We start from the raw sequence: 17,355 nt of genomic DNA, 5'->3' as shown, positions 1-17,355 counted from the left end.
GGATAATTATACGAAATACATTTGACATAAGAAAAGAAAGAAAAATATAGAAAAAAAAAATTAAGGAAGCTTTTAAAAGGAACTTTGAAAGATTTTGCAGGGACAATAATGAAGATTATAAATACGAAGAAAGATAGAATTGGAATTTGGCCCTGAGACTCAGATTGTAGACTTTATATATTTTTCCTTATTTGTATTTTTCTGGCCAGTCCCATTTAGTCATACTGCCGGCTAAGAGGAACCGGTTTTAAGTTATGTGACATACCGGTTTTAAGTTATGTACTAAGTCATCACAGAACCAGTTGAAATGGATTCGAGAATGGTCAAAGGATATTTCAGTAGAAATCTGAAAACATAAATTTTTCGCGATTACAATACTACCTTTACTTCGTACAAGTAAATAAAAACGCGAATTACGTTTAGGAAAGAATTAAGAGATTATTTGGATTACATCAAACCACTCGCGAGGTATCTGTCTAAGAGAAGGGTTAGGTTAGGTTATTTGAATATCACAAAGCCACGAGGGCTATCTGAGTAAGAGGAGGGATGACTTCATATAGGTCATTTTAAATGAAACTGGCTCGTATTCACGTTACACATGGGTAAAACCACAAAAACTATTAACAATGCAGCCAGCCCTTTCACCTGGGATCGAACTCAAGCCAGGTTGAACTACTAGTATTTAGCAGTCTTAAATATGGCTAAAATTCTTCTTTCTTAATTATTAATTAAAATTCTTCTTTCTTAATTAAGCCATTTCTCAACAATCCTTCTTCTGTGTTGGAAAATACATTAATAAATTTTTCTCATTTCTATCTTATTCTAGCTGATTATGTTCATCCTCACTAATAATTACCTAGATGTATTTAACTTATCATTCATTGCCTCAAATTTAAATATCCAATCAAGTCACTAGCCGACCAGACACGACATAATTAAGTGGACATCCGTGGACAACCACTTTATTTTTATGTTCTACAGTTATCACCAAACAATGAGCGTGTATTTTACTTGTAAGATATATGCCATGCAACCGTAAGTGTTTGTTAAACTAGATTACTGCTACTGTTAGGTTATAAAGTTCCAAAGTCTATACTTATGATTTGTTTAAAAACTCTATGACTGGGTTAATTATAGCTGCCTAACTAATTCCAGATAAGACCTATAGCAATAAATCAAACACGTTGTAGGAAAGCTGAAGATATTTATTAAGACAATTCTTCAACCTCGAGACATGTGCTTAAGGCAAGCAGATATTTCATTCTCGCTAAGTAACTCCAAAACGCTTACTCACTGAGATACTAGTGAAAAATAATTTTCAGCCATCTGGGACTTTGGATTTACCAAGTCTCAAATTTTGCATTCTAAGTACCGTAGGTGATTTACATTCAACCATACAAAACACTTGCAACCGTTCTGAAACTTATCGAATGAAAATGCTGTGACAGAACAAGCATTTATCCCATCACTGGAGCCTTTTATTTTTCTGGTATTAGATATTCTGCAAAATATTATTTTGTTATCTAGTTTAAAAACTTACTCCAAAAGAAAATAAATTAGCTATACAGTGTCATTTTATAGTATGATATGTTGTTTGCAAATTGTTAAGGCAGAAGTGATCTGGCAACCACGATGAGAGAACACGACAACGTGGTTAGCTAGTGGCCATTATTATTGTGCTTGGTTGCGTGCTGGGAGGTGCACCTATGCGATGGCAAGAGTGTCCATCCAAACAGAAGTTAAAAGAAATAAAGCTACAGTCCATTAAATCTTGGTGTTTGTGTTTCATGAGTACTTATATTCTCGAACATATTGTGGTCCGTGCAACCCGGTAGGAAGATTAGTGCCTATGGATAAAGTGCTGGTTAAAAAGCTTAAAGGTGAAGTGTTAAATTGATAGAAAAGTGTAATATGTTACTTCGCATTCGACAAGATAACTAAAAATTAGTGTGTGTTTGGATTTACAAATTTCGGGTTCATTTGGATTACCTCAAACGGAGGTAAGTGAATTTGCTCATATACGTTCGGTATTATTAATTAACGTTAATTATGGAAGCATTTTTAATTAAGAAAAGAATTTTAAAGTCAAATATAACGAAAGCGACATCAGATTTCGAAAAATATACTTGTGATGAATTTCAGTTACAACTTTTTGAAAATAAATGTGCAAAATTTAATAATGAGTGTTCAGAGATTTTTGATAAATTATTTGTAATAGTTGATGAAAAAGAGTTTGAGAAATATGTAACTGAACAACAAACTGTTCAAGACAGCATTGATACTTTGTGGGTTAAGGTTAAACGACAAATGTCAAAATTTAGTGCTAAAGATGCAAGTAATGTAAAGATTGAAAATACCAGTGCACAAGGTATGAAATTACCTAAATTAACCTTGCCGTCTTTTAGTGGAAATATTCAAGATTGGTTAAGCTTTCGGGATCTTTTCATTTCAAGCATTCATAATAATAATGTATTGTCGGATTCCCAAAAGCTCTCGTATTTGAAGTTATCGCTTCATGGCGAAGCAGCTAGGATTATTCAATCAGTCACAATTTGTGACAATAACTATAAAATTGCTTGGGATTTTTTAGAAGAGAGATACTCCAATAAACGTGATCAGGTTTTCCCCCAGATAAAGCGATTCATGTCAATTTCTCCCATACAAAATGAAAGCCCGTCTTCTATTTTAAAATTAGTAGACACAGTGAATGAAAGTGTAAGGTCTTTGGAAATATTAGACAAAAAAATAGAGGGATTCGCAGAAACATTTCTTGCATATATTTTGCTGCAAAAATTGGATGTTTCCACTCGTCTTTGGTGGGAAAGAGATTCAAAATCAAGTGAGTTACCTAAATTATCTGATCTTATTACATTTCTAAAAAATCATGCTAGAACTTTGCAGTCGTCAAAGTCATCTAATGTGTTTAATGCAAAAAAGGGTCAACCTATTCAAAAGGTGACTGCCTTAGTGTCAAATGTTAAAAGTCAAGATTTTAAATGTATTTGTTGTAAAAGTATCAATTTTCACAAGTTGTATAAATGTAATTCTTTCTTGAAAATGACTGTAAGTGAACGTCTTGAATTTGTTAAGAAACACAAATTATGCTTTAATTGCTTGGGTTTTACACTCATACTGCAAAGAACTGTCGTTCAGAATTCAGCTGTTCAAAATGCATGAAAAAACACCATAGTTTACTGCATTTTCCCAATCAAGACATTTCGCTTTCACCTGCTACTATAGCGAGTTGTGTGGGGAAGGAGGAAGCACCGGCTAATAATTCTGACCCTCCTTTAGTAGACAACTCGAATCTAAACCCTGACGCCAGATGTTTTGAAATGTTATCTAATTGCAACCAAATAAACAATTCGGAATTTATTGGTTCGTCTGTAACTGCTTCACAAGTGATTTCAAAGGAGGTATTACTATCTACTGCTATTATTTATGTTAAAGATTCTTGCGGGAATTTTATTGCTTGTCGAGCTTTACTTGACTGCGAAAGTCAGTGTTCGTGTTTCACCTATGATTTCGCTAATAGGCTTAGAATAAAAGGGAGTAAAATTAACATATCAATTTCATGTTTAAATGGAAAAGCTCTATCGGTAAAATCCAAGCTTACTGCTGTGATATCAAACAAGCGAGATTACCACAGAGCTCTTGAATTCTTTGTTGTACCTAAAATTAATGATTTAGTACCAGTGAATTATTTTAAATTTTCATTTTCACAGCTTCCGCAAAAGATCAAACTAGCGGATCCTCATTTTAATAAGCCCCAGAAAATAGATGCCTTGTTAGGTGCAGAATGCTTCTATGAACTACTGAAGGCTGATCAAATTCATCCACGAAATTCTAATTTAACTCTTCAAAATTCCGTATTTGGATACATTGCTACCGGTGTAAATGTTGGTTCAAATTCAGGCAATACGATACAGTGCGGATTTATGAAAGTCGAAGAAGACTTAAATTCACTAATCAAGTCCTTTTGGGAAATTGAGGCTGTTACAGAATCTCTCAAAATAAAAAATAAAGAAGTAGAATGTGAGAAGCATTTTAGAAAAACCCATCGGAGGGATATTGAGGGTAGGTATGTAGTGACGCTACCATTAAGACAAGATGTTCATTTGGGTGATTCTTCGCAATTAGCCACCCAACGGTTGAATAATTTGTGGAAGAGACTAGACAAAACCCCTGACATGTCTAGGATGTATTGTGAGTTCATGAGTGAATATGAAGCGTTAGGGCATATGCAAAAAAAAAAAAAAAAATGCAGAGTGTGACGGAAACTCCTAAATACATAATGCCTTATCATGGTAGACAGCAGTACAACTAAATTACGAGTGGTATTCGACGCATCGGCTCCTTCATCGTCTGGTGTTTCATTAAACGACTGTTTGATGAATGAAGGTGTAGTTCAAGATGACCTGTTTGCTATCTTGCTACGATTTAGAAAACACAAGGTGGCTTTCACTGCTGATATATGCAAAATGGATCGGCAGATTCGTATAGATCCTGAGCAACGCAAACTTCAATGCATCCTTTGGAAACACATTGAATGATGCATCTAAACTTTATCAATTACTTACGGTAACATATGGAACAAAATCAGCGTCTTTCTTAGCAACAAGAGTGTTGAAGCAGTTAGCCTTAGATGAAAAGGATAAGTATCCATTGGCTTCTAAAACGACACTCAACGATTTTTATAATGATGACATTTTGTCGGGTGCAGAAGATGTCACCTCTGCTGTAGAATTGCAGCGGCAGTTAATAGACATGCTACAATCTGCGAAAATGGAATTGCACAAGTGGTGCTCAAACGAAAAAATTCTTTTAGAACAAGTTCCATTCGAAAAACAAGAGTATCGTTTTGGAGAATCTTCACAAAGCACCGTAAAGACTCTGGGTTTAAGATGGAATCCAGAAGAAGACTCTTTTAGTTTTACTGTGTCTAGTTCGTCAAAAATCTGTACAAAACGCACGGTTTTGGCAGATATTGCTAAACTGTTTGATCCTTTAGGTTTCCTAGGGCCTGTAATCATGCGTGCTAAGATATTCCTGCAAAGGCTGTGGCTTTACATCTAGAGTGGGATGATCCACTTCCTATCAAAGAACGACAAGAATGGGAGACATTTCAAAAGACCCTACCAGAGTTGAAACAAATCAAAGTCCCTCGTTGCACTCTAATAGAATCAATTAAAGAAACTGAGCTCCACTGTTTTGCTGATGCTTCAAAGTATGGATATGGTGGAGTAATTAGCTGATCTTTAGAATATGGTAACTGGTAGTTTGGCGACATTTTGGAGGCGATAAAGGTTACTACCTGGGACTTTGGTAATAATGTGAGCAGTACTCAGTTCCGATTACGCATTATTTTGTGTGAGGGAAATGAGGGATCATGGGATATGTCATGTGATATTAATGGACGAATTACGGTTCTTAAATCAGAAAAGGGGGGAATTTGGAAAAATATCTGTGGCTGTATATTATTTTGTATTAAGCTTCATTGTGTGTTGTGTGAAGTAGGGTTGAATAATTTTGGGATTGTATGGCGCTGTCTAAAGTGAAAAATCGTATGAATGTTTGGAAGATGAAGGTTTTAAACATCTTGCTGTGAACCACAAATATTATTTTAAAGATCCGGAAACAGGTGCACATACCAATACAATAGAGGGCACGTGGAGTGCTATAAAAAGCGCCATTCCGAGGCATTGTGATAAAGAGAATTTTGCTTTTTATTTAGCGGAGGAAGTGTGGAGGAAAAATTCGCAGAAAAAATCTTTCAATAATTTTATTGAATACATAATAAAAGTGTATCCACCATGTAAGCAAGATTCTGAAGAAGATTAGGTAAGTTAGTATTTTTAATTATTTGAGGATATTATTTTTATGCATTGTTCTAAATGTAAGGTGGAAGTAAAGTAATTTGGTATTATTGGGAAAATTGTTATTAGCAATGGTTTAGTTTAAAGTAATTAGGATTGTAAGCTAATTTTTATTAATTTAATGTATGTGCTTATTTATATTTTAAGTTGTGTTTTTGAATTTAATTATATTTTAATTAAATGATAGTTATTTTGTGAATTTTATGTTTGTAGGAATTTGGTATACGTTTTAGTTGAAGTAGACGTGCATGGAAATAATTTAAATATTTGACACTAAGTATTTGTAATGTTTGCGGTATGAATTTGTTGGTAACGTTTATAATATGATAGATTATTTAGAGTAAAAGTTTTTGGATATTTTATTTATTTTATACGTGGAAATGTTCATATTTGGAAAGGGTATATACTTTTTCGTTATTAGGTAATTTCATATATGTTGTTTTAACGGGTTTAAAGATTCAGAAAATTGTCATGCATTTTCGTGAAATTTTTCTAATTTATGAGAAAAAAGCAGTATACATGGATATGGTGAAGAGTGTGCGCAATGCCATTTTTGTGCAATTCTGGGATGTTTTTTTAAGTAAAAATAAGTCGACGTGTACATGGTTTAGTGATATTTTAATTAAATGATAGTTATTTTGTGAATTTTATGTTTGTAGGAATTTGGTATACGCTTAAGTTGAAGTAAACGTGCATGGAAATAATTTAAATATTTGACACTAAGTATTTGTAATGCTTGCGGTATGAATTCGTTGGTGACGTTTATAATATAATAGATGATTTAGAGGTAAAAGTTTTTGGATATTTTATTTATTTTATATGTGGAAATGTTCATATTTGGAAAGGGTATATACTTTTTCGCGATCAGGTAATTTCATATATGTTCTTCTTACCGGGTTTAAAGATTCAGAAAATTGTCATGTTATTTTCGTGAAATTTTTCTAATTTATGAGAAAAAAGCAGTGTACATGGATATAGTGAAGAGTGTGCGCAATGCCATTTTTGTGTAATTCTGGGATGTTTTTTTTAAGTAAAAATAAGTCGACGTGTACATGGTTTATGTGTATGTGTTATTTTGAAAAACGCGTAAGGAGTATGGTATTGTGCACGTTTTCCCAATTTTGCAGTGAATATTTGTCATGATTAAGCAGTTTTGTTAGATAAAATTTCTAGCATAAGTGTAATTCGGCTACTAGATCGTTGGAAGAAGTGTTCAGTAGATAAAAAGAAAAGAAACATGTCTTTACTTCGTGAAGACAAAATGGCGGCGGGGAAAAAAAAATAGAGGGTTGCTGTAGGAGAGTTGGTCGCCAAATGTTCGCCAAAAAATCGCCTAGTTACCATAATCTAAAGATCAACCTAGTAATTTACTTGCGCTGTGTCTCTAAAATTGGCGAAGTTAAAGTGACTTTACTTTGCAGCAAATCTCGAGTATCGCCTATCAAAGTAATAACCATTCCTCGTCTGGAGTTGTGTGCAGCAGAGCTCCTTTCCAAACTTGTGTGTAAGGTAATAACATCTTTGAGTTTATATGTTGACAAAGTTATTCTGTACACAGATTCAACAATTGTGTTAGCCTGGATTGCTACATCTCCTCATCTTCTAAAAGTGTTTGTGTCAAATAGAGTAGCTCGTATCCAAGAGCTAAGTAAAGATTTCTGCTGGCAACATGTCAGAACCGCAGACTATCCCGCTGACCTAATTTCTCCTGGTCTGAGACCGGAAATTATTGCTGACAACTCTTTGTGGTTTCAAGGACCAAATTTTCTGCATCAACAGGTCATTAATTATAGTGTTAATAATAACTTTGAAAATTCAAATGAGAACTATGTGCGCGAACTGAAACTTATTTCTAATGTAAATTTGACCGTAACTGTTAAAAATTCTCTTTTGGATTATGTTTTTAGTATTACTAATTGTTATGCTAAATTAATTAATGTTTTTGCTTATGTTTTAAGATTTATAAGAAATTGTAGATCCAAGGAAAAACAAGTAAGTAATCTGACAATAGATGAGGTTTCGTTAAGCGAAAATAAATTACTTTCCTTAGTCCAATGTCAAAACTTTCCTGAAGAATTCAAGAACTTAAGTAAGAGAAGGGAAGTATGTAAAAATAGTCAGTTAAAATTTTTATGTCCGTTTCTAGATGAATCTCAAGTTATTAGAGTAGGTGGTAGACTGCAGGAAGCTAACTTACCCTTTAACACAAAGCACCCTGCTGTCCTGCCAAAAAATCATAAACTGACTCATGTTACACTACCATATTCGAAACCTTCATACTGGAGCACAAGCGCTCTTGCATAGTGTTAGACAAAAATTTTGGCTTTGGCCGATAAGTGGGCGTAATCTTGCTAGAAAGATAGTAAGAGAATGTGTTACGTGTGCCAAAGTAAAACCAGTATTGCTGGATCAAAAGATGGGAAATTTACCATTAGAGAGACTGAATCCATCCTTTTCCTTTAACCATACTGGTGTTGACTTTTGTGGTCCTTTTGGTATAAAGTATACAACTCAAAAGAAGAGCGTAGTGCACAAGATTTATGTTGCAATTTATGTTTGCCTCTTGACTCGTGCAGTCCACCTCGAGATCGTTTCAAATTTGTCTACAGAATCATTTATTGCTGCTTTGAAGCGATTTATTTCTAGAAGGGGTAAATGCGCAACCTTATTTAGCGATAACGTTCGAAATTTTGTTGGGGCTAGCAATGAATTGAAGCGACTCTACAATTTTTTGAAATACCCTGATGAATTCTTAACCAAATATCTGACATCTGAAAGAATTCATTGGAAGTTTATCCCTCCCAGGGCTCCTCACTTTGGAGGTATCTGGGAGGCAGGTGTTAAGTCGTTTAAGTTTTATCTTAAGCGTGCAGTTGGGAGATTGATTTTTACATTTGAGGAGTTTCTTACAATTTTGAACCAGATTGAAGGAATTTTAAATTCACGTCCAATATTCCCTTTGTCAAATGACAAGAATGATTTAGAAGCTCTTACACCCGCACACTTTCTAGTCGGGCGACCTTTAACATGAATAACAGAGCCTGATTTAACTGATTTTTCGGATAGTACGTACTCAAAATGTTCTATAGATATCTATATGAAATTTCACTATAGTGTTTTCTATATTGTTTACTAGGTTTCAAGCTAAAATCTAAGTTCTATTTATTTATTTGATTGTTTTATATGCATTTCTATATAAAACGATAAGAAATATTTTACAAAAAACTGTATTAAAAGGTATCTGCCTACGTTCGGAGCACTTTTTTTTTAAAACATAGAATTCTGATTAAATATATATTCATTTAGTAAAAATATGATATCAAATCATGAAAATAGGTAAATTTTTAGGAATATTTTCATAAATGTTTTAAATATATGCAATTGTATGCAAATTTTTAGGAGAATTTAACACTTACGTTAAATGTCGTATATTTTTTCCCACTGCATATATTTCAATTTTACTTGAACTATATACTACTACAACACTCATCTGTGTTATGAACTAAAATGTTTATGATATTTCTAAAATTTACTAAAATATGTGTAATTACATGAAAAAAAAAAACAGTTTTTTGTAAAATATTTCTTATCGTTTTATTGAGAAATGCATATAAAACAATCAAATAAATAAATAGAACTTAGATTTTAGCTTGAAACCTAGTAAACAATATAGAAAACACTATAGTGAAATTTCATAGAGATATCTATAGAACATTTTGAGTAATTACATTTCTTGCATGTAAAAACACTACAAAAATTAGTTTTCCAGAAAACGCATTTAAAGATTTCACATTAACAGAAAAACTGTTCTGTTGCATTTACACACTTAAAATTCTCCACATTTGTACATCACTCCCTCTATATCTTCATACTTAAGTAATTTTGATTTCCTATTTGATTTTAATTTTTTTCTGGCTATTTTCGAAATGAGTGACGAATGACGCTTCGAGTTCTTTATTCTTTCATTATCAATTCCAAAGTAATTTTTAATCATTTCTTGTTCGATTGATAAACCTAAATGTTCAAACACAGGAAGTAATCCAAGATACCCAGAATTAAAAATTAAAACTGCTATATATTCACCCAGCAACATAGTCTTTATACCTACAAAAGTTTCTTTCGGCAAGATTGTCCATAATACATTGTTAAAGCTTTCGTTGCAATTTTGAGTCATTCCATGCAAACATTTTGAGAGTAAGCCTTTATCACATAGACTCATATATGTAGGCTTGATAATGTTCAAAACAGATTCAGGTAGACCTGGATTTTTTTCTGAAATTTTCAATCCGTTATGTTCTGCTGTTTGATACCTGCACCAACTGTCTGCTCCTACTGGGCACTGTCCATGCATTTCTTTTTTCTTGCTAGAACAACAATGGAAAAATGCAGCAATAACTGCCGACTGCATACTTTGTAAATTTCCTACGTTGCTTCGGATAGCAATTCCGTAATAATTTTGTAATTTATCAATAAATTTATCCGTTAATTTGCCTTTTCCACCTAACCCTTTTTTGGTTTTTTTCAAATTTCGCAAACGGGTACCAACTCTTTTTTGGACATGACCGATACACTCTAGTTTCTTAACCGAGTCTTTTCCATAAATGTCTTTTACTTCCATATATGCTTTGGAATCTCCATCTCCAAAGTACTCAATATACTGCAGTTCTCGACTTTTTGTCGATCTTTCAAATATTCGGTATGCTCCGACGACTTCCATATTTCCAGCTGAACCCTTATGATTCGAGCATACATGATTACATTTTTTTTAATTGCCATTACAAATTCTGCAATACCGAGACATTACTTCCAAGTCTAAAATTTTACCAGTGTCAATAGAAATGACAGATACACAACCATTCAGTGATGTATGGCCACGACGCTGCCAAGTACCATCTACAGAAACACCACAAGCTGTACTTTTCTTTAAATTTCTAATTTCTTTGGCAGCTTCTTTCATGTTCTGATTAGATACATATTTTACAGCTTCTAACAATTTGCTTTCATGCTGCCTAAATGCTGTTTTTGATATGAATGGCAAATTCAAGGTAAACAACAACTTTTTACCAGATGTGTAACCTTTTCCAATAAGTCTTAATCCAAGCACCAAGAAAGAATTTAAAATATTCTTATTTCCATTTTTGGGAGTTGAAGAAAATGCTTTTATAAATCCACATTTGCATTTCAAGCTAAAGTTTGAGCAAAGTCCAAATTTTGAATCTTCTACTAATTGCAAGCCAGTTTTGAAACACACTGGACAGTAGAGAATAGAAAAGATAGAAGCTAATTTTATAATATCAAATATTCTATTTCCTTTTAAGTCTTGATCATTCTTTGCAGTCATAACATCTGTAAATTCCAAAGTTTTTAATTTCGATGAGCTTGCAGTTGTTACATCATTATCACAAACAGTTCGAGTACCAGTTGTATAACGGTTACCGTAAAAAGATCGCTTTTTACTTCTCTTAGATCTCGCTTTTGGCATCTTAGAATACTTAAAACAATTCGACAAATGTTCAAAAGAAAATAAATAAAAGAAGCAAAGAGATAACTATAAAAATTAAACAAAAATAAAGCGTGAATATGCGTGTAGCAAACGAAGAACAAGCATGGAACAAATGTAAAGAAAAATCGCAGTGTTGCCAGTCCCAATTCTAAAAATTAAGGCAAATAATTATTGCCAGAAACAAAACAAAGTACCCAGAATTAAAATGAAATGTTTTAGCACAATTTACATACAAACAGGTTAAAAAAAAACACGGATAACACCATTGTTTACCTTTAAGTTTAGCCCTTTAAATGGCACTTCCGGTCTTTCTGCTTTCACTTCCGGTGCAGTTAATTGGCTATATCATCTCTTCTAATTATCGTAAACATAAAAATGAACCATTTTTGGAATCCTACAAAACTGACCTTTCAAATTGGGCAATAAAAAAAAATCTAATTTTTTCGCCAAAATCGTTTTTTTAACGTAGGCAGATACCTTCTTTAAAGCGCCGGCAGCGCACTACTAAAGTAACGCAATATTTGTGGAAAAGATGGCAAAATGATTACATCAGTCATTTACAGCAACGATTTAAGTGGTATTTCTCTAAGGATAACGTTAAAAAGGGCACTATAATTTTAGTAAAGGACGACAACATGCCCACTTCGACTTGGTTATTGGGTAAAATAGAAGAGGTAATTTATGGTAAGAATAAAAAGGTTAGAGTTTGTATTGTAAAAACCAAGTCAGGTTTTAAAAAGACCAATAACTAAATTAGCTGTACTACCAGTAGATGTTACATAATTTCATGTATATTTCCTGAGTTCAAAAAATTGTTATATATATGCATTGTATTTTAATTTAGATGTTGTGCATTTCATGTTCTGTGGTTAATTATGTTTATTGCTTTTGTTCATGTGTATCAATTTAAATTTTCTGATATATGATTTGGACTATATGGTGATTTAAAACTGTTTAATTTTGGTCATTGTTAATTATGTAACAAATGCCCAACCCGGGCGGTATGTTAAGGCAGAAGTGATCTGGCAACCACGATGAGAGAAAACGACAACGTGGTTAGCTAGCGGCCATTATTATTGTGCTTGATTGCATGCTGGGAGGTGCACCTATGCGATGGCAAGAGTGTCCATCCAAACAGAAGTTAAAAGAAATAATGCTACAGTCCATTAAATCTTGGTGTTTGTGTTTCATGAGTACTTATATTCTCGAACACGAATCTTTGTTATAAAACCTCTGATATTTCTGATAAATTAAATCTGTGATGCATTAATTGTATGATATTTATAATAAAATGAAATATGATATTCGGGTTTTGATGCACAAAAATTATTTTAGGTAAAATCATATTTTTTTTTTTTTTTTTTACTGGCCATCAGAAATTTAGCGTTACGTTACAGTTGTATTTACGTAAATCAAAAGACGTTTACCTTTTGTGTCTAGATTTCCAAAATGTGAATAAATAACAGGTGATCCTTCTTTATCTAAGCCTATCCTGTTCATAGTGAGGTATTTTTCTATCACCTAAAGTAAAACGAAATACATTTGTAGAAATCAGGATGTTAAAATAATTATGCTGAACTTATAGAGAGCGTTTACCATACTTGATCTCATTCCTTCAGAACGACGAGGAGGGAACGCTAACGTTGGTGAAAATGTGAAAACATTTAACGCGAGGTTATAAGGTAGATCTCCCGCCTTCTTAACGTGCCTTCGTGGTGTGGTAGTCTGCAGGCTGGGCGCGTATTCCAAAGGTCTGTGGTTCGATTCCCGGCGAAGGTGTTGCATATTTTTCGTCTTTCCTACTTCCAAAATACCTAATGATTCTACAAGGTGATATATTAATAGTGTTAAGATTTTTATCTTAAAGCTGAGAATAGGTTAAAACTTTAAAAATACAAGGTATCCCAAAAGGTCGTTTACAAACTTTACGTGCTGGTCTCTCAAGCCATGACGACAAGTAGACATAGGAAGTTTTGTCCGAAACCCTGACCAGCCGCCTCTAGAAGGCGATGTTCCCAGGCGAGATAAGTGATAAGTGATTAAGTGACGGTGGACGTGGGCATTGTCCCTTTGCCGTAAAGATTAATCAGTACAGCACCACGTCCACCCTTATCTAAAAGTTGGCTAGAGAGGAGCCTCACGAGATCTATACATTTACATGTATACTCTACTTTGTACTTGACATTACTTGGTAATACTTTAACAAATAAAACTGTACACAAATTCTATCTGTGTTTACATTGTTGGGAGTGACTTTACATTAAGCTGCGTATTGGAACATTATAATTGCTCCGGCAATTATGCAAAGGGACTTGTGAGAGTTAACCTCTGCTGGGGCGTAAACATATATACACTACAAGGGTTCAGAAGGCAGCTAAATTTCTGCAGTACACGTATGATTTATGCTATACATTACATTTTACTTATTTATGACATTGTAAGTTATTATTCGGTGCGTTCTATAATTTGATAATATATATACATTATGCGATACGACGAGGGCATATCATCTATCAGTTAATGGGCAAAGAATGTTATCACACTTAACATTATTTGACGTAACATTTGCAATTAATGCATTACGCATATTCCTCACTGATATGACGTTGTCAGGAGTGACTTTGCTAGGTAACGTATTAGAACATTATGAATGTTCCGGCAATTTTGCCAGTGAGCTCGGAAGGGCTTACTTGCAGGGGTTGTGCATATACACTACTGGTGTTCAAAGGGCGGTTACATCTGAATTGCTGCAGTAAGTATATGATATATGCTATACATATGCATATTTGCATATTCTTGACTTTACCTGTCGCGTTTGCTTACTAGAACTTTACTTCCACGAACGCCCTCTGGCGAAAGAGACTAAAAGTAGTCAGTTGAACGGCTGACGCGTCTAACAGATGTATAACGATAGACCGTCTCCGTATAAATTATGCTTGTATTCATTGTAACTTGTAAATATTTTGTAGATATCTTTCATACGAATTAAAATTTCTTAAAAAGTTTATAGCCGTGTTGCGCAGTAAATCGAAGTTCATCATAGAGACAGATACCGAGAAGAAGGAAAAGCAGGCAGTTCAGGGCAGCCCTATTTAGAAGGTAAGTGAACCTTCACTTATCTATTTAATGATCAAAAAATTTTAATAGTACAAAGTTGATAAAATTTTTTAACATGGCGCCCGAACAGGGACTGCCAGTAACTGCTGTTTTCCTAACTATTGAAACTGTCTAAATTGATATCAGTTATATAGATAATACATAAGCATAAATAATTAGTGAATTGCTGATACTTGTTGAATTGTTGAATATTAAATAATGACGGAATTCATCGACACATTGAAAAGGAAACGCGGCCACATAAGGGCTGCCGTTACAAAATTAATTGGCCGAATCGAAACTGAATTACCAAAAACAGAAGTGAATGCAGAGGAACTAGAAATTTCTTTAGAACTCTTAAATGAAAAATCGAACGAGTTAAAACAAATAGATGCCGATATAGAAAAATTAATAAACATAAAGGATCTAGACCAGGAATTAAACGGTGTTGACGAATATCGTGAAAGAATAACTACATTTAAATACAAAGCTAACAAAAAATTGAAAGAAATTAATATAGAACAACAAAAATTTAATGTGTTAAGAAGCACTGAACAGTTAAGTGAAAGTATTATAGAAAACGTTAAAATTGAAAGTCATAATGTGAAGCTTCCTAAACTTAGGATTCCGAAGTTTTATGGCGAGAGCTGCGAATGGCTGACATTTTGGAACACTTTTTAATCAGCCATACATCAAAATAAAACGCTTGACGCTATAAGCAAATTTAATTATTTGAAATCCTTTTTGGGAGGCACTGCTTATAACACCATTGACGGTTTCGATTTAACCGAAGAAAATTACGAAACTTCAGTTAAACTCCTCACAGAAAGATTTGGAAATAAAGATGTACTGATAAACGCCCATATAGATAAATTACTGAAAATAAGACCTCTAAAAGATTGTAATGACATTCAAAATTTCCGTAAGTTATTCAATTATATACAGAAACATATTCGATGTCTTGAATCATTAAATATGACCTCAGAAACATATGGAGCTTTATTAACGCCTATTTTGCTTAAAACATTGCCCGCAGATTTGGTTTTGGAGTATAATAAAACAGCTCGGAAATCAAATTACGATTTGAGTCACCTAGTGGAATTTCTTTCTGAACAGTTAGTTGCGCGGGAACGTACATTCCAGACGGTCCAGCCAAAGGCGGCGCCGCAAAAGCATAACAAACTGAGTGAACCCAGACCTATTGCGAAACACACAGCTTCGGAGTTAACGAACGCAAGTTTGCGGGGGGGACAAACACCATGTGTTTTCTGCGACTCTTCTGATCACGAGTCTATAACGTGTAAACAAGCATCTTTATGGTCTACTGAGAAAAAAAGGGAGAAATGCAAAGCGAAAGGGATCTGTTATCGCTGTTTACACCCACGGCATCTTAGTTTTATTTGCACTTCTAGAATAAGGTGTGAATTATGTAAACAACGACATGCCACTATAATGTGTTTTAAAAACGAAAACGGAGAAATTAAGGAAGAACAAATTGAAAATAAGGCCTTAACGAATAATTCATCCTATGAAAGTGTAATCTTGCAAACTTTAATTGCCAATGTTTACGGAGATGGTGAAAGCAATTTTACACGAATAATTCTGGATACCGGAAGTAGCAGATCATATATCAGCACATTTCTTGCGGAGAAATTAAAACTAAAATCTTTAGGTCAGGAAAGTGTGACTCATGGGCTTTTTGGAGGGATAGAAAAAAGGGAAAATCACAACAAGTATCTGATTAAGTTAAATAATCCAAAAACAGGATTCACATGCGAAATGGAAGTTTTGAGCCAAAAAACCATATGCTCACATATTCCAAAATTGGAGGATAGGGAATGCTTAAAGAAACTAAGAGGTTACAAAATTTTTCCCAGTGATGTAACTAATGAGAATTCTTGTTTATTTGAAAAACACCCTAACGAAATACACATGCTTGTAGGAGCAGATTATGCCGGAAAACTCTTTACAGGGGAAATAATACACGTAACGGAGAGTTTAGTAGCGATGAATACACACCTTGGTTGGACAATATTAGGGAGAACGAAGGTAAAGGGAAAAAATTTTAATGAAGTTCTTTTATCACTACACATTAGTGACAGAAAAATTTGTGACTTGTGGTCTCTTGATTCTATCGGAATAACTGAACCAGCTCTTTCGCAAACAAAACAAGAAATACAAAAGGCTACAGAAAATTATTTTATCCGTACTTTAGAAAGAGATGACGCTGGAAGATATCAGGTGTCACTTCCGTGGCTTCAAATTCATCCTGAGTTGCCAGATAATAGAATCCTTGCAGAAAAGAGTCTGAAGTCTTGCGTGAAAACCCTTCAGACAAAGAATTCCTTAGAAGCCTACGAAACTGTTTTAAAGGATTGGGTAGAAGAGGGAATAATTGAACCTATCGATATTTCGGAGGCAGAAAAGATCAAAGGGCATTATCTGCCACATAGAGCAGTGTTTCGGGAAAATTCGACTACCAAAATTCGACCAGTGTTCGACGCATCTGCAAAGGAGAAAAATTCGGTATCTCTGAACGACTGCCTGGAAAAGGGTCCTAATTATCTTGAATTGATCCCCAAAATTTTGATAAAATTTCGAGAGGGGAAATATGGAGTAATTTCGGATATAAAAAGAGCATTTCTTCAGATAGGTGTGAACCCAGCGGATCGAGATTTCCTCCGATTCCTATGGTGGGAGAAAGGACAGCCTGAAAAACTGACTATATATCGGCACCGAAGGGTTGTATTCGGCGTAAACGCCAGCCCCTTTTTACTCGCTGCCACGATTAACTACCATTTGGAAAATGTACCAAAACATCATCAGGAAATAGCTTCAAAGCTAAAGAAAGCCATGTATGTGGATAACTGCGTAGCGAGC

General features: G+C 34.1%; 1 protein-coding gene across 4 annotated transcripts in view; it reads right to left on the bottom strand.

Annotated features, from left to right (window-relative positions):
- LOC118195496 (SEC14-like protein 2) overlaps positions 1-17,355 on the bottom strand; it is a 56,774-nt gene that overhangs the window by 20,077 nt on the left and 19,342 nt on the right. For all 4 annotated transcript variants that reach the window (XM_085810618.1, XM_085810615.1, XM_085810617.1 and 1 more), the window contains exon 6: positions 12,807-12,900. In XM_085810618.1, the coding sequence (XP_085666744.1) occupies positions 12,807-12,900 (94 nt within the window). The remainder of the gene's footprint in view (positions 1-12,806; positions 12,901-17,355) is intronic.

The sequence above is a fragment of the Stegodyphus dumicola genome, chromosome 2, assembly GCF_044657685.1.
Source record: "Stegodyphus dumicola isolate Sdum_Otavi_A_Nest chromosome 2, ASM4465768v1".
NCBI classification, from domain to species: Eukaryota; Metazoa; Arthropoda; class Arachnida; order Araneae; family Eresidae; genus Stegodyphus; species Stegodyphus dumicola.
This window is presented reverse-complemented; position numbering and strand designations above follow the sequence as displayed.